Below are 24,885 nucleotides of genomic sequence, written 5' to 3'. Positions count from 1 at the left end.
ACAATTTCTGATCAGATAAACACCCAACAAAACAATCAGTAATTACAAATTAGAAATGAAGTAACCTACCTGAAGGTGTACGTCTGATTTTCCACACATTTATCAGCCAAAAAGAAGGTGTCTGTGAGAGTAGTGGTGTTGAGTTTTTCCCACTCCTCCGCATCTTTAGTTTTACACTCCAGGTTGTAGGAGAGATGGGGGCTTCCACCATCATAGTCAGGCTTCCGCCACCTCAAATTGACATAGTTCTTACCAATGTCAATTGCTCTGAAGTTCTCAGGCTCGCCGGGCTTGTCAATAGGGTCAATGGCCAATGTAGGAGTTTTGATCTCCACGGAGGGTCCTGGTCCTATTTTGTTCTCAGCACAGACACGGAACAGGTACTCATGGCCTTCCATCAGCTTTGCCTTGATCTTACGATTAGTGCAGTGGGAAGAGATCATAGACCACATGCTAATACTAGGCTCTCTGCACTCCACAATGTAGTTGGTGATCTCGGATCCACCATTGTCCTTAGGGCTCTCCCAGTTGATCATGCATGAGCCCTTAGTGACATAGGTCACATTCAGATTCTGGCAGTGGCTGGGTCGGTCTAGAACATTAACTGTGATGGTGCGGGAAGCCTCACCACCTTCATTTGAAGCTTTCAGAATATATTTGCCATGGTCATTCCTTGTAGCTTCCTTGATCTTTAGGTGGACTAAAGGAAGATTCTGCAGGATGGTAACACGTTTGCTGTTCTCTAGAATAGTCTCTTCTTTTGACCAAAAAACTTCAGGATCAGGGCGAGCCTTGATGTAACCAATGATGTTGATGTTGTGTCCAACACGCACAGTAACACAATCTCGACAAGTGGCCTCCATCTCAATCTCTGGAGGTATAAGAATATCCTGAGCAGTGATTGATTCTGGGATTTCTCTTGGCTCCCCGTCTCCAATCATGTTTGAAGCAAAGACTCTGAATCTATAGGTCACACCCTCTTCCAGACCCTTCACCCTGTAGGCACACTGCTTGATCAAGTCATCCAGGTTGACTTTTTTCCATTCTTCAGCGCTAGCTTTCTTCATCTCCACAGTGTAACCAAGGATTGGGCTGCCTCCATCTTTGGTAGGTTTGGTCCACACCAGGTCAGCAGTGGCCCTGCTGTAATCTTTAACTTTAGGATTGACAGGGGGACTCGGGACAGTGATGGGCCTGCAGGGCTTGCAGGGGTCGGAGACGGGGGAGGGGCCACTAAATCCAGCAATATTTTCAGCAAACACTCTGAACTCATACTCGCTGCCCTCGTAGAGGCCCAGGACTCGGTACCTCAGGTCCTTGCAAGGTGTCTTGTTGACACGGATCCACTTTCCTCCCTTGTGTCTGCGCTCAATGATGTAGCCAGTGATCTGACTGCCACCATCAGTTAGGGGCATAGTCCAGCCAAGTGTAACAGCATCCTCTGAGGTATCATAGGATTGTGGCTTACCAGGTGCACTAGGGGGCATGAATGAGTGCTCAGCAACAGTGGGCTTGCTCTCCAGAGGAGCACCAATGCCCATCTTGTTCTCAGCACGAATGCGGACTACATATTCTACTCCTTTCTGAAGGCGAGCGATCCGGAGCTGCGTTGCAAGACTACCAGAACTCACACCTCCCCATGTCTCTTTGTTGGACTCTCTTTTCTCCACAATGTAATTGGTTATAGGGCTCCCACCATCATCTTTAGGAGGACGCCATTCAATTGTCATGGAATCTGGCATGACCTCCAATATGTTGACAGGTCCAATCGGAGCAGCTGGAACATCGAGTACAGTGACATTTAAGGCCACCGTCTTGGTTCCTGCTGGGTTGGACACAGTGAGCAGGTAGGTTCCAGTGTGGTTTCTGGTGCACTCATTAATGGTGAGAATAGTGGAGAAATTATCAGTGTCAATCTTAATGTTGCCCTGGCTGGTGATCTCCTCTCCTTCGATGGACCACTTGGCAGTTGGGACAGGGATTCCTCTCATTATAGCTGGCAGTCTGATGGTAGTCCCGGCCTTCACAATGATGCCTTCAGTGAGTTTAACATCAACTTCAACAATTGGGGGCACTGTGCAAAAAGAGGTCACCTCACATTACTAGACTCATATGAAACAAATATGAAACAAAGTTAAATTATTCAAACTTTACCAGTTTACCAGCCTTATCAACAGTTTCTTTTTTTCATTAAGATCATCTGCCTCCTCTAATTCTAAGTACTCACTCGAGACACTATCACAGAACACACATCTGCACCACAATTCCTACACTATTAAGTAAATATCTAATTTCAGGTGAAAACAAACAACTGGAACACTAATTTCATGCTATTAGTTATATGTGAAATCCAATAGGGGTCATGCAAATACTGTCTTCTGCCCTACCTAGTTTCTCCTGGCAGAGGATAGGCACTGTGGTATCAGGTCTGCTGAGGCCAATGGCATTCTCAGCCCTCACTCTGAAGCGGTAGGTTTTTCCTTCCTCCAGACCAGTCACATGACTCTCAGGGATGCTGACAGTTTTCCATTCATACCACTCTTTCTCTCCCTCTTCCTGGTACTCAACCAGAAAGCCTATGATTTCACTTCCTCCATTGCGATCAGGCCAGTTCCATGCTAACCATACCTCAGTCTTGTCCACATCAACATGATGCAGGTCTTTGGGAGGACCAGGAGGGACTGGAGGGATGAAAGCAAAATGAGAGCGATTCAGGCTTCAACTACTCACTCTTTGTGCAACATAGTTTTCTTTGGTGCTTAAGGAAATCTATTTTCAGTATCCCAGAAAGTTGATTCTATTCATAATCTGGGAATAGCATCGCCAGAAAACCCTACGCCAGGTAAGATTTTGGATGATTAAGCAAGCATCTGTGGAATTTTCCAACACCAAAATAATATAGATGAATTTGAAGTCACTGTGTTGTTACTCACAGAGTGGGTTCATTGCCTTGATGGCCTTTGGTGTCTCGACATATTCGCTGCGGCCGAACTGGTTTTCAGCGGCAACTCTAAACGAGTAGGACGTGCCCTCCATCAGGTGCTTCAACATCATACTGCGTTTCTTTGATGTAGAGCAGACAGGGACCCACTGAGTGGAAGCTGTGTCTTTCTTCTCTACCACAAAGTTAGTGATGCGAGTACCACCATTATCCTCTGGATCTTTCCAGGACAGGTAGGCAGAGTCACTCCTGACATCAGACACACGGAGGTGCTGGACAGGACCAGGTTTGTCTGAAGAAACACACAAAGAACATCACTAAAGTCTGATCCTTCATTAGGGGAAGACACAAAAATGAAACTGACTTTGTATCACAGGGGTGATGGCTCACAAAAATAAAATGTGCTTAATCACAGTCACTTTTTCAAAATTAAAAACCACACAGATGATTCAGCTCCAGATGTGTCCCTTCAAACCACCACTGAATTTTAGTTAATAATCCAATTCTACAAATAATTCCGTACTTACCAAGAACTAGCACAGTGCAGGTGACAGTCTTGGTTCCTGCTGGATTCTCCACAGTTAGGGTGTAATCTCCACAGTCACCACGATGGCAGAACCTCATCTCCAGCTTGGTGCCTGTCTGGTTGGTTTCGATATCTGCCCGAGGGGGAACTTCTGCGTCATTCTTCTTCCAGGTGACAGTGGGAAATGGGACACCTTTGATGCCAGCTATCAGAGCAATATGAGTGCCAGCCATGGCTTTAATTTCTCGGGTCATTCCGGCATCCAGAATCAACTCTGGAGGCTCTGAAAGATGTAGAAGAAGGAAGTGAGAGAATTAATGACTACAAACACTAGAGTACCTCAACACACATATGTAGCATTATGTAGCATTCTATGATACTGAAATACCAACTCACCAAGTCTGTCCTGTACTCTAATCGGCTCAGTAAGGTTGGCTGGGTTGGACTCCCCAGCAGCGTTGACAGCCATGACTCTGAAGCGGTACAAAACACCATCTTCCAAGTTGATAACCTTGAACTTGGTTTCTTTGCAGGAGTCTGGAGTCTGGTTCACCTGTTGTCCAAATTGACAAAATTCAGTGAAATAAAAAAGAAAGAAAGACAGAAAGAAAGAAAGAAAGAAAGAAAGAAAGAAAGAAAGAAAGAAAGAACATTGGAATTGAAATGAAGAAATTAAAAGGTTAAATGTAGTTGTAGGGGTTGTCTACATGTTATATCTCTCGCCTCAATGGCTCAAGGTAACTTCCTCACCTTGAGCCATTCCTCCTTTCCAGCTGCCTGGAACTCCAGCAAGTATCCAAAGATTTTTCCTCTGCCAGTGTCGGTGGGTGGCTCCCATGACAGGGTAACTGACTCTTTGGTAAAGTCGATAGCCTTTAGATTCACTGGCGGACTAGGTTTCACTAGGGAAAAGAAGAAGGAATATTCTTGTGCTGCATTTACATCCACTAATAATAACATGGAGTGTAATTGTAAGAGAACAACTCACCAATGGGATCTTTGGCAAAGACCGGTTTAGATGGTGGGCTTGGGTCTCCAGCTCCCACTTCATTCTCAGCACTGACCCTGAACTCATACTCGCAGCCTTTCAGGAGGTCGGTCACCCAATACTCCACCTTAGGATGGATTCTTTCTGTGTTGCAGCGAACCCACCTGAGAAGAGAAACATAAAGGCTGATGTCTTGATGCATGTCAGCTAAGTAAATTCCAGAAAGTTGATTTTGTTCATCTTGACGATGCGTTTTCAGTTGGAGAAATATTTCCTTGCTCATCAACGTGACTTCTTGGATGAGTTTCTCCCACTGAAAACGCTGAAATCGAATGGAATGAAATGAAAATTCAGATGAAGTCTAACAATTTGTTTGTAAGAATGCATTTATATAAATATAAATAACATAAATTTTTTTAACTTGAGGAATGAGGAAGCCAGAGTACTCAGAAAAAAACAACAACACATGGTTTGCATGAGAACATGCAAACTCCACATAGAAAGACAAGGCAGGCAAATAAACTCAAACCTGGGTCCTTCTTGCTCTGGGGTGACAGAGCTAACTACCACACTGCTGTGTTGCAACAGGTTTAATCTCAGTTTTCTAAAAAAGTTTGATTTATTAGGCATTGGGCCGACTGTGGCATCAGAGTTTGTGAGGCCACACACACACTTGAAGAAAGAGTTTGACATAGCTCCCACAGACTGGTGCCCACCACACAAGACCAGTGGTAAAACATTACACACTCACAGAGCAGTAGTTACATTATCAGCAACTAAAACAAATAACTTTAACAACTAGCTGAAATGTGCTGTTAATAATTCATAAGCTTGTTACAAGTCTGGATTGTGTACTTTGACATGCCAGTCATGGCTGTGTAAGTACACGAAAAAGCAATTAGAAGAAAAGCCTACAAACATTACCTGGGCCCTAAATTATTAGTGTTACATGTATTTATGAACCTGTTGGCCATGGTCTCCTTCCTCTCCACAATGTAGCCTGTGATTGGTTTCCCTCCATCAGCAGGCGGCTCCCAGCTGATTAGGGCAGAGTCATGGTAAACTTCCTTCACCAGAGGCTGCTTGGGAGCATCTGGTGTCTCTGTAATAGACACAATGAAATGCAATTACATGCTGTTTTTACTTTATAAACACAAAAGCGGATTGCTTGCTGGCTTTGTGTGTCGTTCTCTGTGAATATCACTTACTGAAAATGTCTCTAGCTTTAGTCTCTGCAGACAGAAGAGGGTCACTGATGCCATAGATGTTTTGAGCCATTATACGAATGATGTACTCCCGGCCCTCGATTAGCTTTGGCACCTGAAAGGATATTAGTAATCAAAGCCTTTGTAATATTGTCTTGATAACAAAAGAATAAAAAAAAAGAATGGTAAAAATTCAGGCATTTCAAACAAACTTTTTTATCAAAGATCTTCACAGGATCTTCTTACATATAAGGTGCATACTAAAAGTCTGGCCCAGATTTGCACTTCTCGTCACTGTTTCCAACATTTTCTGTGCTTAAAATATCTCTACTCACTCTGCAGGTGGTTCTGGTACAGGATGAGGTGACAGGCATCCATAGGTCTCTGTTGGTATCTCTCTTCTCAATGATGTAGTTGGAGACAGCACAGCCTCCGTCATCCAGAGGCGGCTTCCAGGTGATTACCATGTAATTCCTGTAGACTTCGTTGAACTCTACGGGTCCCTCTGGTGGCTGAGGACGGTCTGACAGGAAAATAATTTGCAGCGATCAGCAACATGAAAATCTTCATTTATTTTCATGCCTCGGCTTATAAAAGGTTATAATACTGGGATACTCAAATGTAACATTTATTACACATTTAAACAGTTACTTGTTCAACATGCTAAGTAAAGGAAAATATCTAAAGTCTAAAGCATTAGTATTTCTGCAGTATAGAAACATTCTGTTTCAGAGTAATTCTAAAAAACAAGTTCAAGCCTTTTTTACTTCTAGGCTCAGTTACTGTAGTTATCAGGTTGTTCTAAGTTCCTCCAAAAGCCTTCGCTTGATCCAAAATAATGCAGCAAAAGAAACGAGAAAAGAAAACTAAAAAAAGAGGCTATAATGTTCTCATATTAGCTTCTCATCAGTGGCTCCCTGTTAACCCCAGAATCAAATAAAAAACTTTCCTCCTTATATACAAGTTCTCGAAAAAACCAGGCCTCTTCATATCTTGAATATGTTGCACATTGCCCAAACAGTACGTCACCCTCAGATTGCTTATTTTTGTTTCCTATAGTATTTAAAAAGAACAGAGAGAGCCTTTCAGGCACCTCATTTTCCTGATAATATACCATAAATCTCTCTTATGGTCCATATTGCAGCTCCAGTATACTTACTACTCTAATTTTCTGTCTGAAATTGATGTGTTGTGTATCCAAGTAGTCTAAAAAATCTTGACTTTTTCCAGACTACACGTGGCCATTAGGTCTTAAATGCTCAGACAGACAGAGGCACTGTTTTAAGTGCCTTTTCTGAATTTTAGTTTTTAAACCTCTGATTTGATTTTGAGTCATGTACAAGCAGCTGACCACTCATCTCGATACATCCATTAACATATCCTTCATTTCTGGTGTTAGGTGTTGGTTTGGATCAATGCTACTTTTGTGTTGTGTCAGTTCCACAGCTGGTCAGGTCATTAGCTCTTTGCTGTGACTCACCGACCACAGTGATGGTGCAGATTCCCGAGCGAGTGCCAGCAGCATTCTCCACACTGACACAATAGCGGCCGCTGTGTTCTCTCTTGGCCTTGCTGATGTTGAGGCTGAGGTGGTGGGTGGTGCTGTGGAGGCTGATGTCCTCATCTGCCTTCAGGTCCTCATCATTCTTTGTCCAGGTGATAGCAGGGGCCGGTTTGCCACTGTAGCGTCCCGACAGCATGCAGGTGTCTCCCACCTTTACCATGAGCTTTTCCCTGAAGTCCAGGTCCAGAGTCGGTGGCTCTGCAGGGGTAACAGTTAAGCTAGTTATTATATCAGCTGAAAATCTTCCCCTAGATCATTTTCTCTGATATATAAGACTATTTCCACACCTACAACAGTTATAATGGCACATTTTGTCACATGCAAAAGATGCACAGATGCATTGAAGCCTTTAAAAATAACTTAAAATAAAAATATATTTACAGTTATTCCGTATGAACAAACATAGGCAACAGGAATGTTCACACATAGCTTAAACCCCACAATCTGCACACATGAAGGTGTGGTTCAAAAATGAGTGAATGTCATCAGTTCAGTATCTAACCATATTTGGACTTCCCTTCTTTTGCTCAAATACGACCTAGAAGAACCTGACCTAAAAATGTATTTTTACACATGAATATGACCTTTTGAATATAAAATGTCATAATTTTGTCTTTTCACATTATTTGGAGAAGCAGGGTTAACACATAAGACTTCCACACACACTACGGTGACACTCTGCCATTTAGATATTTGTATTAAATTTTCTCATAATTAGCAAATAACATATTGGCCAAAAGTATGTTTAGTGAGATTAAGGTAACCGTGATCTTTGACAATCAGAATCTAATCAGTTTATCCGTGAGACCAGGAAAACTCAAGTTATCTCCATTATCAGAATAGAACGACTGAATAAAAACATACAACCTCTGGCATTTGCTGACAACTGAAGCATTAAAACATCTCTTTATGTCATTACATGGCAAAACACTGACAAACCTCGAATTACATCCCAAAACCAACTTGCTGAAACAACTGTTATACCTCATAAGCTATGTTGAATCATAGTTACCATCCTTGGTTTTCACATTGGTGAGTCACTATGTTTTTCTGATAAAATGAATGTTGTCATGTTGTGTCACTTACCAAGTTCATCCTTGCACTGCACAGGTTTGGTGGCAAAAGATGGTTTGCCTTGTCCCACCTGGTTGACAGCTGAGACTCTGAACTCATGGCTTGAGCCTTCCTTCAGCCCAGTTAGTGTGAACCGTCTGTCCATCAGCTTGTCCTCTCCGCCTACTCTCACAAAGCTGTCATGGCCTATCATTCGGGACTCAAGGACATAGCTGGTCACATCTGCACCACCATCATATTTGGGTGGTCTCCAGGTGACGGAGATGGAGTCTTTGGTAATAGCTGTGATGATTAGATCTTCAGGACGCTCTGGGACAGCTGCAGAAGATACAAACACAGAGTGACAGCAGTTTTTTTTTGTTCTACCCAAATGACTGTCAAAGGGTTTCGTGCCTCACGAGCGGTTGTTGTTGTTTTCCTGTAGATATTCTGCACAAATTGTGAGGAGTTGACTTGTAAAAAAGAATTACTTCCAGGTTATAATTAACATTCAAATTATTGAAAGTATATAATTGAAAAACTATTTTTGCGCTTCCATAGATTTAAAACAAATTTGTAATAATTAATTGATGAATTAATTAATTTTTAAAATGACATAAAATCAGCGTCTTCTAAAGATTTCATGCCTAATAGTTGCAACTTTGAAATGAGGATTTAAAAAAAAACTTTGTATATAACAATTCAGCAATAACTCCTATTATGTTTTTTCTAGTTTGGTGATTACCCTTAAAATTGTAAAGAAGTTACAACTAAAATGTTAAATAAGGGACTCTTTTCCTTTCAGGTTACTACACGTTGGACTTACAGATGGGATCTTTGATGAGAACCATCTTGTCGGTCTCGACGAAAGGTCCCATGCCTATGATGTTCTCAGCTGCAATCCTGAAGAAGTAGCCCTTGCCATCGATGAGTCCTTGTACTACAGCATTGTTTCTTGTCACTGTGTAAGATACAGAGGTCCAACCCATGCGGTCTGACTCTCTCTTCTCAATAATATAGTTGGTAATGGCTGAGCCGCCATCATCCTCAGGGGAGTACCAGGTCAGCTTGCAGGAGTCATTGGTCAGGTTCTCTCCAGCGAAGGGAAGACCAACTGGTCCAGGAACGTCTGTAGAGATAAGGACTGAGTCAGACTCTGCACATAAAGCTTCCATATTCTACTTGGATACGCGGTTAAGAAAGTGGATGGGACAGCTCTTTATGCATCAGCATGTTCAAATTGTTTGAGGTGAATGTGATTACCCACCCAGGACCTCAACAATGACCGCCTTCTTCCTCTCTCCGCCCTCGTTCTTTGCACTTAGTGTATAAATGCCCTGGTGTTGGCGTCTGCAGTTCTTAATGACCAGTGAATTAGAGATGCCTGTCGTCTCCACCACGGCCTCTTTGGGCACCTCACTGTCATCCCGGCACCAAGTGATCTGTGGGGCAGGTTTGCCGGACACGTAGGCGATAATGCGGATGGTGCCACCGGCATGGACTACGATTTTCTCCTTCACTGAGGCGTCAAGATCCATCTCAGGAGGAACTGCACGAGACAGGGACAATTTTTACGTTTGTGTTATTAACAAAAATTATTGCTTTTCCAGATGTTAAAGTTGGATCTGTATCTTACTTGTTCTGTCTTTGACCTCAATTAGCTCAGACACTAATCCAGGGTCTCCTACTCCAGCAGCATTCACAGCTCGGACTCTGAAGCGGTACAGACCACCTTCCTTAAGGCCAGCCACCACAAATTTAGTTCCTCTGATCTCAGTGTCCTTTGCCTGGGCAGAGGCGAAATGCAAATTAACGTTCACTTAATCATGTTAAAAACACTACATACTGGATCTTCATTGGCTTTGTGGAGATGTCTCAAATCCTGAAGTCAACATTACAACATTAAAGATGAGTTCAGAGCAACTGATGTCACTCTGTAAAGTAAAGATACATATATACACAGATTACATTATTTTACTGCATCATTACAACCATAGTGCTCGCTCTCTTCATAGATTTAATGCATTGGTGTCTCATGTTATTCACTGCATTTTATTCAAATGGATCTAGAACAGTTTCATATGGTATTTTATCTAACATAGCTGTATTTTATGGACCTAAGGAAGGACCACCCCAAACATCACCCATATGTTCACAAACAATTCAAACTAAGTGGTTTTCACCTTAGCGTATTCATTCTTCCTTTGTTTTTATCATGTACAGATTTATGATTCACTTCAAGCAACTGGATGAATAAAAACAGATAAAAACAAAGAATCTGAAGTTTAACACTATATTTTTGTTGTTATTCATGATGTAGCCGGATGGGCTACTTGCCTTTCTTTTCCTCTTTCTCTCTCGCTCTACCGCCCTCGCGCTCTCCTGCGCAACTAGGTTAATTGGGAACCCTCCTGCATATTGATTGCAGGGTGCCTCAGCCCGTATAAAGCTAAGCCGGTGTTTTTCTGGATCGTTCCTCCCGTGCGTTAGGCGCAAAGCAGCAGTAAATGCTGGCACACTGCGACGGATTGATCAGCAAGCGAGTAGATCATATGACAGCTACAGGTAGTGATGGTGAGATGAACTGAAGCTTCCATCCAACCGGTCGACTCATGGTTCGAAGCATTGTGATGATTCATTTGCTCTACTGCGCCATCAAGTGGACGATTCAAGTGAAATGGGCTCTGTGATTATAATGATGTGATGTGTAAACCTCTAAACTGAATAAATTGTTTTCATGGTTATTTATCCTGAATATTGTCTCAGTATCTCTGATACAAAAGAGAAAGTGGAAACTATCAGGACAGAGTCTTGGTATGACTGTGTAACTGTTAGCCTCAGACACTCAGTCAATAGTATAATTCAGATCATAGATCAGTACATTTACATATTTTTATAACCATAAAAAAAGGAAGCTGACACTTTCGAGACTTTATCTAAGGTGTGAGCATCACAGCAGATGCCTTTGTGTCAACGTATAGCTGAGGCTAAAACAGAAAAACGATTTTACAAAACTATTCTGCAGTAGATCAAAAACGAAAGAAAACCATTAATCAATAAATGAACATTACCTGATGCTGCTGAACTGAAGCAGAGCAAATTACAGAGGTTTTATTAGAGACACAGCTGAGTGTTTTGCAATTTTGCAGAATGTTAAAAAGTTTAAATTTGTTCAGAAGCCTATTGAACGGCAGAAATTAGGTTTTCTTTTCGGAACTAAGTAGTAGTAAGTGGGAAATCAGCTGTGTTTTGCTGCCCATTTTATTTCGAACCTGGACAATTACCACAAGCACGAGTTGTAGTTTGACTCGTGGGGCGCAAGCCTTCCAGTTTGGTGTGTGTGTGTGTGTCTTTTATTAAAGTAATCACAGTTGGTTTTAGTTTTTATGATCTGTAGCGAGCCTGATGCTCAGTGTCCTTTTATTCTTTTAATGTATTGCTCTGTGTTGTATTTCAGTGGACGGAGGACGTGCCAGTGGCCCTGGGACCTCAGGTGGGGGGTCGTTTTCACACTTTCTTTTGCACAGCACCGGGTGGGCTGTAGTGATTTTCTTTTTGTGTGATTTTCTTTTGGGTCCATGGCTGCTGGTAAGTCCAAGTTCCATGATTGTTTTATTTTTAACTTGAGGACACTGTCAACAACGACGCTACATTTTGCTTTGTAATATTTTATTTATTTTAACCGTAAATAAAACTGTATTAATATTGGAGCCAACCTGCCTCGGTGTGCATCCTCGAATCTGTGCGGCCTCTCTTTATTCCTTTAATCTATTTTTCTTAAATGTATATTTCCTGGGGGTGAAATTGCCCTAGGTGGCGTTGTCATTTTATGATTTCTTTTATAACCCCGCCGAACACCTGGTCACAATCTGTTTCTCTTTTTACCTTCTCCCAGGCCTCTTCAGTTTCTGTTTCCTTCTCCTCTTCAGCTACACTCAGGAGTAGCCTCCTCTGAGCTTTCTTCTCCTCTTCCTCCTTGTTCACCTCCTTGAACTCCACAATGTAGCCTGTGACTTTTGACCCTCCGTCCACCAGAGGCGGTATCCACTCGAGCTCAACTGTAGACTTTGTCCAGTCTGTTACCTTTGGAGTGGGCGGTCCAGGAGGCTCTGCATGCACAAATTGAAATACTGTAAAGCTCTAGTTTCTGCTAAATCACAAATGTGATTAGAAGCATACACAATGGTAAAACATGTTTCAGCACCAACACAATTTGCTGTCGGGAGTTTGACATTTCATTTGGGATCATTTATTTTAGTTTTGCTCGAGAATCATTTAACAGGATCTAATCTCTGTTGCAATGTTGCTGCTAACATGCTTTAACACAATAATAACTTCTGTCTTACTGATGGGGTCTCTGCAGAGTATGGGGTCAGAAGGTATACTGGGCAGTCCACAGCCAGCAGCATTGACAGCAATGACCCTGAACTGGTATAGGGCCCCTTCCAGTAGCCCAGTGACATCCCAGTTGTTGCCCAGTGGCAGTGCCCTAATGGGCTCACGGTTGACACGGATCCAGCGCTTGGCAGTGGTCTCCTTCTTCTCGATGATGTAGCCAGTGATGGGGGACCCGCCATCGTACTTGGGTTCTTCCCAGTTGACAGTCATTGACTCCAGACAGACTTCGGTCACAGTGGGCTTCTCACACTGACCGGGGACAGCTGCAAGAGGACAGGGCTGTTATCCACGATCCACCCATAATCAATACATCATTTGTCTATGAATTACCAGACAGACAGATCAGAATCCTCTAGAGGTGTGGGTGTTAGTGACACAGTGTAATATGTAATATTGTCTACGTTTGGCCTGTTAAAGGCCAATTTCTTTTTTTAATATATCCTGATATATAAAACCATAGAACTGACAGTAGTTTTTTTAGTATTAGAAAATGATGACGGTAAATTATGCAGTAAGTGGACCGTAAAGAAATAATTTAACATGTAATAGATAATATTAACAAAGTGTAATACAAGTTATTTGTCCTCATTTGTGTAATGAGGGTGAAGACGTGATGGTCTAAACTCACTGAAGAGATTTCTGGCCTTCTCTGGATCACTGACCAGTGGTGGGCCTACTCCAAACTTGTTTTGAGCCATGACTCTGAACTCATACTCATGGTTCTCGGTCAGCCGGGTTACCACATAGGTACACTCTTTGGGATCATTGGAGACATGGACCCACGATTTCCTGTTCTCCTCACGCTTCTCAACCACGTAGTTGGTGATCTTAGATCCACCATCATCGATGGGAGGGTTCCAGGCGAGGCCTATTCTTTCTGCAAACACCTCCGTGAACTTGACTGGTCCGACTGGGGGACCGGGAGGCCCTACATAGGGAGGGAGGCTGAGTCATATATGTATATCTGAAGAGACCTGGAAATCACTTCAACCAGTGATCAAATGATCAAACCTGCTATCACCTGATAATTAAACTGCTACGAGACTTTTAACCTTGATTTGAGAACATCACACAATTTGAATAAACTGAGTCTCTGTTTCAAAATACAAGTCGACAAAATGACATTCTCATTCTCTCTGAAGATTGCTGTTTTTAATTGAACATTACAAACTTTTTTAGACAAAGAACCAACTTTGGATACTGCAAAGGCTTTGAGTTGGGCATAGCACTGTTGATTTGAAGGTGACACAGCGCTCTGCCAGGCCTCACGTCTGGTAATGAAACTTGTACTGCTGTTGCCTTTAAATTAAATTATCTGATGAGAAATATGGTTTGCTGTGATTCAGCTTTGTTGAGTTGAAAAGACACATGTAACATCTTTAGGTTGAATTTCTTACCAAACACTGAGAGCTTGATGCCCTTGCAAACAGTGCCCAGACTATTAGTGGCGGTCAGGCTGTAGAGTGAGCTGTCATGCCTGCTGGCTTGCTGTATTAGAAGGGTGCACTTATCCTGGGTTACTAGTTTGTTGATGTGTTGGTCATACTGAATGGCAGACTTCTCCTCAGGTTTGTCCACACTGGCTTTGTGCCAAACGAGGCTGGGGAACGGACAGCCACTAACTTTTGCAACAATGCTGATGTCACAGCCCTCCTCTCCCTCCATAGCCTCACGTAGTTCAATAGTGGGCGGACCTGCAGAGAGATGATCCGTTTGTTATGATCGACAAAACAAACAGTTTGTTAATCACATCATAAAGTTAACTGAATGCAACATTCTCAGGCACCCACAGATGTTCGTGAAACAGCCCCTATGAATATTTGACTTAAAAAACAAACGTGCTGGTCAAATAGAGTGGAATATGAGTAGCCTGTCATTGGCTGAAGAGGCTGTTGCTCACATGTCTGATCCTTGATGACCATGGGTCCAATGGTGGCAGAGGGTCGGCTGGGTCCAGCAGCATTTACAGCTTTTACTCTGAACTCATATTCTCCTCCCTGTAGATTAACAAGACAGTCAACACAAAGTTTGGGTAAAATTTCAGTAGAAATTCCCAAATCACTGTGGAAAGTGGGCTGAAAGCTCAGGTTTTATCCTCTCCTGTTATTTTTTGTTGTTAGTTTTTTTTAAGTAAAAAATATAAATGTCCTTCAGAAGCAACTCTCTCTGCAGGATACATTTTGGCTTAATTCTCAAATTTTGTGTTGGAGAAATACAAGTTAATATGACAGTAACATCGCAAAGAGATAGAGTGGGTTAAAGATTATGCACTAAATATTAATCATCTTAAAAAACTTTAAAGTAAAAGAAGCAATCTTTATTGCATTATGTCTTAATGCATCCTTGATCATCCAGCTAAGGAAATCCCAAAAAGCTGATTCTGTTCATCTGGAGGTAACGTTTTCAGTGGGAGAAAAATTTTGCCAAAAATTGGTCCACCCAAGGATCGGATCCCCCGACACAAACAGAGTAACATAGTGTATGCTGTTACGTGCCAGGAGGATTGCCAGGATTTATACATCAGGGAAACCAAACAACCTCTGGCTAAGACAGGGGCGGGCAATTCCAGGCCCCAAGGGCCGGTGTCCCTGGAGGTTTTAGATGTGTCCTTGAACCAACACAGCTGATTTAAATGGCTAAATTAGCTCCTCAACATGTCCTGAAGTTCTCCAGAGGCCTGGTAACGAACTAATCATGTGATTCAGGTGTGTTGACCCAAGGTGAGATCTAAAACCTGCAGGACACCGGCCCTCGGGGCCTGGAATTGCCCACCCCTGGGCTAAGTGGATGGCACAACACAAAAGAGCCACCTCGTCAGGCCAGGACTCTGCAGTTTATTTACACCTACAGGCCAGTGGACTCTCTTTCAAGGATGAGGATGTAACATCCTGGACAGGGAGGGACGCTGGTTTGAGGGCGGAGTCAAGGAGGCCATTTACGTGAAAAGGGAAAGACCATCTCTGAATCGCGGAGGGGGCCTAAGGGTACATCTGTCACCATCTTACAATGCTGTGATTGCAGCCATTCCCCAACTCTCTGTGAATGGGATTCATGGACATTGATCAGTGGTCATGAGAATTTGCATATTAATGATCTTGAAACTGACCATTTTTCACTGGTGGTGCTTGTTTCAGTTATTGGGCAAATTTCCTGTTTATAAGGTGGGAAACCTGCAGTCAGCTGAGACTGAAGACGTCAGTTGGATGAGTGACAAAACGTTTCTCCCACTGAAAACGCTACACCCCGATGAACAGAATCAACTTTTATTGCATTACATTTTCATCAGTTATCAGTTTGAGTTTTCTAGAAATCATCTTAAATAACTTCCAGAAAGAAAATGATCAATCTTAAAACTAGGACAAAAAGTGACATTTAAAATATGCCTTTCTCCAGCCATGTATTCATAAATGTGATTCTAATTAATACAGGAAACAAGCAGTACATGGAGGAATACTTTGAAGAGGAAAGCCTGACCTCTTTGAGATCCTCCACCACGAAGGTGAGCTCTTCCACATCTCTCTTGTTGCACTGTTTCCAGGTCTCTTTCTCCTTGCCGGTGGTGTCCCAGCTCAATCGTTCAATGATGTAATGCTTCACAGGAGAGCCACCATTATTTTTGGGAGCCTCCCAGCTCAAGGTGACAGTGTTCTTTGTCACCAGGTTAACCTTCAGCTTGGTGGGGGGGTCAGGTGGGTCTGAGAAAGAGGATGGTTAATATTAGGGCAATTCATGTAAACTTTGGAAGTATGTGCTGCATATCTGGAGCTGAAATTCCAAACAAGTCCTCACAGATGGGGTCTCTGGCCCGGACAGGTTCAGTGGTGACAGTGAACGGGCCGAATCCCAATCGGTTCTCTGCTCGCACTCTGAACAGGTAGTCCTGACCCTCTAGCAGTCCTGGCACCACGTAGGCCTGGCTAGCACAGGCTACATTAACCTGATAACAAAGCAAAAAACTCAGCTAATCAATCACAAACAGCAGAATCTTAAAGTTAAGCTTAGCTGTTACATCTAGTGCTTCTGAGTCATGGACATATTAGAATCATAGAAGCAGCTTACTATTTAGCCTGGGAGTCTCTATCCATTCCTGCAACATCTAATCAAAGGGACTATTTCCATGCATTACTTTTGAAACTTAGCAAAATAGGATAGAAAAACTGACAACAAGGTGATGTTTACCTTGGTCCAGGCCTTGTCGGTCACAGATTTCTTCTCAATAAAGTAACTCTTGATTCGCTCTCCTCCATCTGTATCGGGGAGCTTCCAGATCAGCCTCATGGTTGATCGGGTGATGTCAGTAATCTTTAAGTCCTTTGGAGGTCCGGGAACATCTGCAGCCACAAGCACAGTAAAACATTTAGGACACAGGAAAAAGATGCCACTCTGCCATTGCTAGTCATCTATAAGTATGCTTCTCTTAAAAAAAAGTCACAAACATACCGAGGACAATGACCCTGATGTTGAGGTGTTTCTGTCCAGACTTGTTCTTGGCTGTGATGGTGTAACGTCCAGAGTGAGTCCTCAGACTGACAGGTATAGTCACAACAGAAGTGGTGTCTGTGGACTCCACCTGAACAAGCAAAACAAAAAAATATTTAAAGAATTGTCTTATGTATTTTGCAAGAAATACAAACACAAACATAATAATGCAATGGTTTCATAAAATTTTAACAGACAAGTGAAAAATAAGGGAAAGAAGGGCACGAACTCTTCAAAAAGGTGATTTTTTTTTTCCTGAAAATGTGGTATTAAGGTCTCACCTCAGAGTCCACAGGCAGTGTGTGGAGTTTGTTTTTCTTGTGCGACTTGGCTTTGCCGTCAAAGTCCCAGGTTACCTTAGGAGTGGGCCGGCCTTTGATGGTGGTGGGGATTCTAATGGGATCTCCAGCACGGATGGAAACCAGGTCATCTGCCATCACATCAAGTGTGATTGAAGGTGGAACTGTTGAGTAGGAATTGATAAACACATCAGTGGATGAAATACACAGTATCTACTTATTGTAGTGAAAATTACTTTAAATTCAGACATACGTTGGACATCCTCAATAAGAACTTCACTAGTGCGGGGGCTGGGATCAGACTCTCCAATGTCATTGACAGCAATGATCCTGAAGCGGTAGCGCTTCAGCTCGCGGAGGCTTGGCACTGTAAACTCAGTAGTGGGGTGCAGGGTTTCAGGATCATTTACTCTCACCCACTCTGATGTCCCCTCATCCTGTATCTGGATAATGTAGCCCTTGATGGGACTGCCACCATCACTCTCTGGTGGTTTCCAGGAGAGTGTGACATTGTGTTTTGTCTTATCGGCCACCTCGGGAGCAGCAGGCATGCTTGGAGGAGCTGCAGGGAAAAGCAACAGAATGTGAAAAAAGTATCCAAATTCTATCATTCATCATCCCCCCGAATCTGGTGGCCAACACCAGACTTTAAGTAAGCTGGTGGGTTTTAAAAAGAAATGCATTGTCCTTTACTTACTGAGAGGGTCAACAGCAAAGGCAGAGTCAGATGGTCCACTGAAAGGTCCGGTTCCTGCTGAATTACAGGCTGCGACCCTAAACTCGTACTCTGTTCCTTCAAACAGACGTGTCACCTGAGAGACACATAATGCAACAGTATTCAATTTCTAAACAAGGAGTTGTACACACCGAGGCAGTGCTTTCCTTAAAATAAATGCTAAAATTACTAGAAAGCTACACAGCTCACCTGGTACTCCCAGCCTTTCATGCCCCTCTTTGTGATGGGCATCTTATTGACTTTAGCCCAGTAAGCAGTACCTTTCTCTCTTTTTTCCAGCCAGTAACCAATAATCGTGGAGCCTCCATTATCTCTGGGAGGTTCCCAGGTTAGAGTCATGGAGGTCTTGCAGTACTCTGCAATTGTTGGTTTCTCTGGAGGGCCAGGAAGGCCGAAGGGGTCTATAATTTGAACTTCCTCAGTTGTGCAGGGATCAGATTTACCGTAGCGGTTCTCAGCCCGTACCCGGAAAAGGTAGGTCTTTTTGTCTTCCAGGTTCCAGACCTTCAGAAGATGTAGGTGATGTTACCATTGGAAACCAATTGGACTACATTTATTATTATTAATATAACTTGTAGTTGGTGCTACTATTATAAAGACATACCCCATATTTTCTCTCAATTATACTATTTGTAACCTCCTCCCACTGCGGTTCAGGTGGAGCTTCCTGTCCCTCTTCCACCTCAGGCACCTCTGTTACCACTTCCTTCTTCTCAATGATGTAGTTGGTTAGTTCACTTCCGCCATTATCAAGTGGTGCGTCCCAGTTGAGGTAGCAGGACTCACCTCTGATATTGGTTACTGTCACATTCCTTGGTGGAGTTGGTCGGTCTGAAGAGAAGAGCATGAGTTCAGTCAGGACACTGTCAGCTGGTTACTCTGATACAAACAGAACTAGCATAACTAATAACATAACACCATATTTTATGTTATAAAGTACCACCACGGTGACATGATTTCAACTCACCAAGCACCATGACATAGACCGTGTGCGTGGCTGAACCCATGTTGTTGGAGGCAGCCACAGTGTAACTGCCACGGTCCCTCCTGTTGGCTGCTGGGATGGACAGCATGGTCTTGCAATTCATTCTGCCAGTCACATTTGTCTCCATCAGTAGAGTCTCAGTAGGCTTCTCGATCACTATGTCATCCTTAGACCACTCAATCTTAGGGATGGGGAGTCCCAGGACATCAGCTGGGATCTCGATGGATTCACCCTTCTTCACAGTAATGGTGTCCCCTTTGAACTGCTTCAGCATGTGAATCTCAGGAGACACTGAGAAAGGCAAGACAGAAATCAACCAAATCAGAATGTATGAGCCATGAGCCAAGCTATTAGCATCCACTAGGGTTGACTTCTTTATTTTATATACATTTCTCTGGAGAAAACTCTTCCATCCATTACTTGAACAAGTAGAAGTTTTCAGGCTTTACCTTCATCATCTTGGATAACCACAGTCAGTGGGATGGATGGCTCACTCTCTCCAATAAGGTTGGCACACTTGATTCTGAACTCGTACATCCAGGCATCATCCAGGCCCTCCACAGTCATAGTCATGTTGGGACAGATCTCAGTGTTGCAGGGCTCAAAGGCCTGCTGGTCCTGCCTCTTTTTCTCAACAAAGTAACCAATGATAGGGCTGCCGCCATCATTACGTGGTGGTTTCCAGGCGAACGTGATGGAGTTCTTTGTGCGTTCAGTGTAGTGGAACTTCTCAGGATATGATGGCGGGCCTGCAAAACCACACAAGAAACTTGTTTCAAATACACTTCCACATTTCACACTGCTTCTAAACACAAAATCCCCAACATCCATAGAATGAAAATAAACGTAGCACTCACCCTGTGGGTCTACAGCCTTGATGGGTCCTAGCTCAACAGGTGGGCCCAGGCCGTATTTGTTCTTGGCGATGACACGGAACAGGTATTCTTGTCCCTCCATAATGCCCACACACTCACACTTGGACGAGGCGGTTTCAACAGGTTGCCTCCATGTGTGCATCTTGGGATCTCTTCGCTCCACGAGGAAGCCGGTCAAGTCACTGCCTCCATCGTCTTCAGGGTCATCCCAGTTCAGAAAGATCATCTTACGAGTGACAACAACAGGCTTCAGGTCTGTGACAGGTCCCGGGACATCTGAAAATAAAACAATATTATCCTGTTTGATCATTTGTTCAACTAATTACAAGTTCAGACTGAATTCTAGCGTCCTGGACTCACCCATGACCTCCACTCTGGTCCATGCAGACTTGATGCCACTGGGGTTGCAAGCGGAGATTTGATATTTTCCGCAGTCTTTCCTCTGGACATTCTTGACTGAAAAGATGCTGTTGTTGTCCTCAGTGAGGATCTCTGTACGGTCTTTGTCGGGTTTGCCATCATCCTTGGTCCAGGTGATGGCTGGGTAGGGTTTACCTGTGACTGTAGCAGGTATAAGGAGGTTTTCTCCAGCTCTGATCACGACGCCATTCTTGACAGACAGATCCAATTCAATTACTGGGATCTCTGTTAGTGATGACCAGCAAAGAAGCAAAGAATGAAAAACAAACAAATAAAATACAAGAAGAAGAAGATATACATCAATACGAAATTAACCAAGATTTGATCTAATTGAACACTGGTTCAAATTTCTACATTTTTAAAAACATTTTTCTTAGTTTTTCAGCTAACCTGCAGGATTTCTGACGAATACAGACTCTGTGAATCCTGGTGTTCCCTCTCCAGCAGCATTACAGGCAATGACTCTGACCGTGTACTTTGCTCCCTCTCTGACTCCATAAACAGTGAAGTTCCGAGTCTTCCACGGACGTTCCGTAGATCTCGACCAGTCCTTGGTACCAGCCATAGCCTGAATAACACCACAGAACAAACAAGAACATCCATCAGGACTGAAATCAACTTCTAACATGACAGAATCTCAAAAACAAAGTTAAAAACCTATGAGAAGTAACTTTTTTCACCTTATCCACATGATATCCCAGGATTTCCCCACCTCCATTGTCAGCAGGCGGGTCCCACTCAACTTCGATGGAGTGGTCAGTAGTTGCTGCCACTCGGGCAACTGGAGGACCTGGAGGCACTGTAGGGTCAAAGTAAACACAGATGAATCTCACCCTACGATTGACTATATTTCAGTGAGAATAACTATACCCAGATGAGGTAGGAAGTAATTCAGTTCGAATATTATACTAAAACAAAAAAACACTTGGAAATCATCTAATCTAATGTTTTAGATCATCAAACAAATTGTATTTAACAAAGACAACATAAGTAAATAGAAAATGCTGTTTTTTTCATGATGATTTCATTTAGTACAAGAATCCAAACCTACCTGGCCCTATATGAAAAAGTGAACCTAACAGCTGGTTCTACCACCTCTCGCAGCAAGAACTGCAATCAGGTGTTTGCAATAACTGGCAATGAATCTTTTATATTGGTGTGGAAGAATTTTGGTCAACTCTTCTTTGCAGATATGTTTGAATTCAGCCATATTGCCCTGTTTGAAGTCATGTCAATCCATTTCTATATGTTTTAAGTCTGGAGTTACTCTTGGCTACTCCTAAACCTTCAGTTGGGCTTTTTAGGCCATCCAAACGTGAACTTGCTGGTGTGTTTTGTATCATCGTACTGCTCCATAACCTGGGTGCGCTTGAGCTTCAGGGCACAAAGTGATGGCTGAATATTCTCTTTCAGGATTTTCTAGTAGAGAAGAGAATTCATGGTTCCATTCATTTGCTCATTTTATGCCAGATGCAACAGGACTCTTCAAAATGTTAAACTGTAACCCTTTCCCTCCACGGCGGCGATGTCTCATTCGAATGCTTGCCATATTAACTTTCGATGGCACTTTATCTGCCTGCCATGTTTGACCACAGGTAATGGGGAATCAGGGTTCGATTCCGGAGAGAACCTGACAAAGACTACCACATCCAAGGAAGGCAGCACACGCACAAATGATCCCCTCCCGACTCAGGGAGGTAGTGATGAAAAATAACAATACAGGACTCTTTCAAGGCCCTGTAATGTGAATGTGAATGAAATAATCTTTTAAAAAATATTTTCTATTTACTCAGGTTATCAATTTCTAATATTAAAATTTGTTTGAAATTTTATCTGAAACATATAAATGTGACAAGTATTAAAAAAACCCAAAAGAAAATCTTAAAAGGAGCAAATAATTTTACCATAACTTTTTCTTCTTCATACTTCTAAATTCTAAAAATTGCCAGTTGCTCATTTTTCAAATATTAAATAAGTGTTATAGATGGATATAACTAAGAATAAAACATTTAGTGACAACTCACAGTTCTGTCGAACACAGGATTTAGAACAGTTTACGTACAAATCGCTGGCTGGGCAGTCTTGGGTTCAGAGGGAACACTGAACTTTCCAGGGCCGGCCTGGTTTTCGGCAGCAACTCTAAAGATGTAAGTCAGCCCCTCGATCAGACCTTCAACATTTAGCTCAGGGACAGGGATGATGTTCCTGAAGACCAAAGGTACCATGAAGGCTTTGTTATTACCCTCACACAAGCCAATATGCACTTTCATGTGTCTTGTTGCAAATTGGAAAAGAAAGAAAGAAAATGGTTACATTGTATGGTTTTCTCACCTATTTACACGTGCCCAGTGTGAGCTGTTGATCTCACGGCGCTCCACCCAGTATCCCAAGATGGGGCTGCCATTATCATTTGGTTCATTCCATGTGACCAGCATGCTATTGGCTGTGATGTCATCAACTTGTGGTTTATCAGGTGCTTCGGGAGGTTCTAAGGACATACCGAGATGAAATAGCGGAACAAAAATAAGTGGTATGTTACCATTGTTCATATACCTTTAAGTTCATTAATAGCGCAGTTATCTGTTAATTAATCTACATAATGACATATATTTAATTTCAGCTGACCTTTAATCAGTTACAAACATTTTTGTGCTTTAAAACTTTACAAACCAAGCTGAAAAAAACATCAAACAAATAAAACAAAACCAAAAACTAGCTTACAGCATAGACCAGAATAATAATAAATGCACCCATACCAAAAGGATTCTTGGCAATGACCGGTTTGGAGACACAGGGTGGGCCTGCACCATACTTGTTCTCAGCCACGACCCTAAAGATGTACTCCTTCTTTTCAATGAGTTTGGGCACCAAGTAACGACATCCTTTCAATATTGCGGTAACGGTGCTCCAACCAATCTCCAGCTTGGAGTTGTCTTTCTGTTCCAGGGTGTAGTTGAGAATCTCGCTGCCACCATCATCCAGAGGGGGATCCCACTTGCAGATCACAGAGTTCTTCCTCACCTCCTCGAATCTAAAGTTTACGGGAGGCCCGGGAGTATCTGTAGACAGAATAAATGTTCAGATTTGAACTTTTTGTATCTTTTTTTAAGACATGATTAGCTTTAAAGTATAAAGCTTTGGTTATAGAAAACACAAAAGAACTCGCACCGAGTATGTTGACCTCGCAGGTTGCCGAGGCAATGCCATGGTCGTTCTCCACCTTCACCATGTAGACACCATGATCAGGGCGAATCGAGTCCCTGATAACGATAGAGGATACACCCTTGTGGCTATTGTCGATGGCCAGGCGTTCATTTATGGTGGGGTAGTCTGGCTCCTCGACCTCTGGTTGTGGAACTTCCTCCTCCTTTTTCACCTCGCCTTCTTTTTTCACCTCGCCTTCTTTTTCCTCAGGTTCTTTCACCTCTCCCTCCTTCTCCTCTTTCTTCTCAGCTGTCCCCTCTTCTTTCTCCTTTTCCTCCTTCTTTTCCTCTTCCTTCTTTTCCACCTTCTTCTTCAGGGGTTTTTCAGGTCTCTTCCGGAGTGGCTCAGGCTGAATTGATTGGTTGTTCCAGTACCAGGTGATCTGAGGGTACGGAGATCCTGAAATGTTGGCATCCAGGCAGATCTCATAGCCTCGCTTCACGGCGAGACCAGACTGTAAGCTGCCACTCAGGAAAACCTTTGGAGGATCTAAGAGAGAAATAAAATCAGACAAACCGAAATGCGTACCTAGAAATAGAGAAAGTGAGAGATAGATCGAGAGAGAACGAGACCACACAGCTGATACATACCAATGGTATCAGCGGCCTTGATAAATGGCGTGTTGCGTGATGGCTCACTGATCCCAGCAGCATTTTCAGCTCTGACTCTAAAGGTGAAGTTCTTTCCTTCTATCAATCCTCTGACGGTGTAGGATAGTACAGGCACCAGGAAGTCATTGCACCTCTCCCACTTGTCCTCTCCTTTCTGCTGCTTCTCTAGGATGTAGCCCATGATTTTGGAGCCACCATCATACATGGGAGGCTTCCAGGTTAGAGTAACAGTACTGGATGTGGGGTTGTGGGTCTCCACATCCACTGGTGGGTCAGGAGCATCTGGAACAAGATTTTGCATTCAGTTAGATTTCTCTTGGAAGCAAAATGTCAAACATTGAAAACTTAGGAAAACTAAATATTCATTTTCATACCAACACCAACTAGAATCTTGATATAAATGAGTAACAGTAGGTGGACATTAGGTAAGGCTGCACTTTTTGCAGCGATCTCATATAGAAAACTATTCCGCGCATATATAAAACCAAGGAACACGGTGTACAGTCGAGTCTTAATAGCTTACTTACAGCTGGGCTCGTCAGGCTGCAGTGGTTATTATTATATTTACATGCTTCCAGCTCCCGTTTCTGCTCAGTGACAA

The 24,885-nt window shown here is 42.9% G+C and overlaps 1 protein-coding gene across 34 annotated transcripts in view; it reads right to left on the bottom strand.

Annotated features, from left to right (window-relative positions):
- Positions 1-24,885, bottom strand: part of ttn.2 (titin, tandem duplicate 2) — a 227,432-nt gene that overhangs the window by 60,861 nt on the left and 141,686 nt on the right. For all 34 annotated transcript variants that reach the window (XM_042214006.1, XM_042214024.1, XM_042214023.1 and 31 more), the window contains 40 exons: positions 24,264-24,566; positions 23,638-24,162; positions 23,226-23,528; positions 22,801-22,957; positions 22,532-22,674; positions 21,150-21,268; positions 20,860-21,037; positions 20,410-20,694; positions 20,032-20,325; positions 19,624-19,923; positions 19,157-19,465; positions 18,794-19,020; positions 18,379-18,693; positions 18,151-18,265; positions 17,707-18,015; positions 17,436-17,617; positions 17,116-17,245; positions 16,855-17,006; positions 16,465-16,612; positions 16,150-16,370; positions 14,576-14,672; positions 14,073-14,369; positions 13,304-13,603; positions 12,624-12,938; positions 12,163-12,386; positions 9,914-10,064; positions 9,545-9,826; positions 9,104-9,406; positions 8,311-8,616; positions 7,141-7,422; positions 5,996-6,183; positions 5,664-5,775; positions 5,419-5,557; positions 4,456-4,619; positions 4,218-4,369; positions 3,864-4,020; positions 3,469-3,750; positions 2,934-3,233; positions 2,388-2,681; positions 70-2,074 (listed from right to left, as the gene is read on the bottom strand). In XM_042214006.1, the coding sequence (XP_042069940.1) occupies positions 70-2,074; positions 2,388-2,681; positions 2,934-3,233; positions 3,469-3,750; positions 3,864-4,020; positions 4,218-4,369; positions 4,456-4,619; positions 5,419-5,557; positions 5,664-5,775; positions 5,996-6,183; positions 7,141-7,422; positions 8,311-8,616; positions 9,104-9,406; positions 9,545-9,826; positions 9,914-10,064; positions 12,163-12,386; positions 12,624-12,938; positions 13,304-13,603; positions 14,073-14,369; positions 14,576-14,672; positions 16,150-16,370; positions 16,465-16,612; positions 16,855-17,006; positions 17,116-17,245; positions 17,436-17,617; positions 17,707-18,015; positions 18,151-18,265; positions 18,379-18,693; positions 18,794-19,020; positions 19,157-19,465; positions 19,624-19,923; positions 20,032-20,325; positions 20,410-20,694; positions 20,860-21,037; positions 21,150-21,268; positions 22,532-22,674; positions 22,801-22,957; positions 23,226-23,528; positions 23,638-24,162; positions 24,264-24,566 (11,065 nt within the window). The remainder of the gene's footprint in view (positions 1-69; positions 2,075-2,387; positions 2,682-2,933; positions 3,234-3,468; positions 3,751-3,863; positions 4,021-4,217; positions 4,370-4,455; positions 4,620-5,418; positions 5,558-5,663; positions 5,776-5,995; positions 6,184-7,140; positions 7,423-8,310; positions 8,617-9,103; positions 9,407-9,544; positions 9,827-9,913; positions 10,065-12,162; positions 12,387-12,623; positions 12,939-13,303; positions 13,604-14,072; positions 14,370-14,575; positions 14,673-16,149; positions 16,371-16,464; positions 16,613-16,854; positions 17,007-17,115; positions 17,246-17,435; positions 17,618-17,706; positions 18,016-18,150; positions 18,266-18,378; positions 18,694-18,793; positions 19,021-19,156; positions 19,466-19,623; positions 19,924-20,031; positions 20,326-20,409; positions 20,695-20,859; positions 21,038-21,149; positions 21,269-22,531; positions 22,675-22,800; positions 22,958-23,225; positions 23,529-23,637; positions 24,163-24,263; positions 24,567-24,885) is intronic.

The sequence above is a fragment of the Haplochromis burtoni genome, unplaced genomic scaffold, assembly GCF_018398535.1.
Source record: "Haplochromis burtoni strain Fernald_Lab_line unplaced genomic scaffold, NCSU_Asbu1 Contig_511, whole genome shotgun sequence".
Lineage (NCBI taxonomy): Eukaryota > Metazoa > Chordata > Actinopteri > Cichliformes > Cichlidae > Haplochromis > Haplochromis burtoni.
Note: the sequence above shows the minus strand (reverse complement) of the source record. Positions and strands in the feature narration are given on the sequence as shown.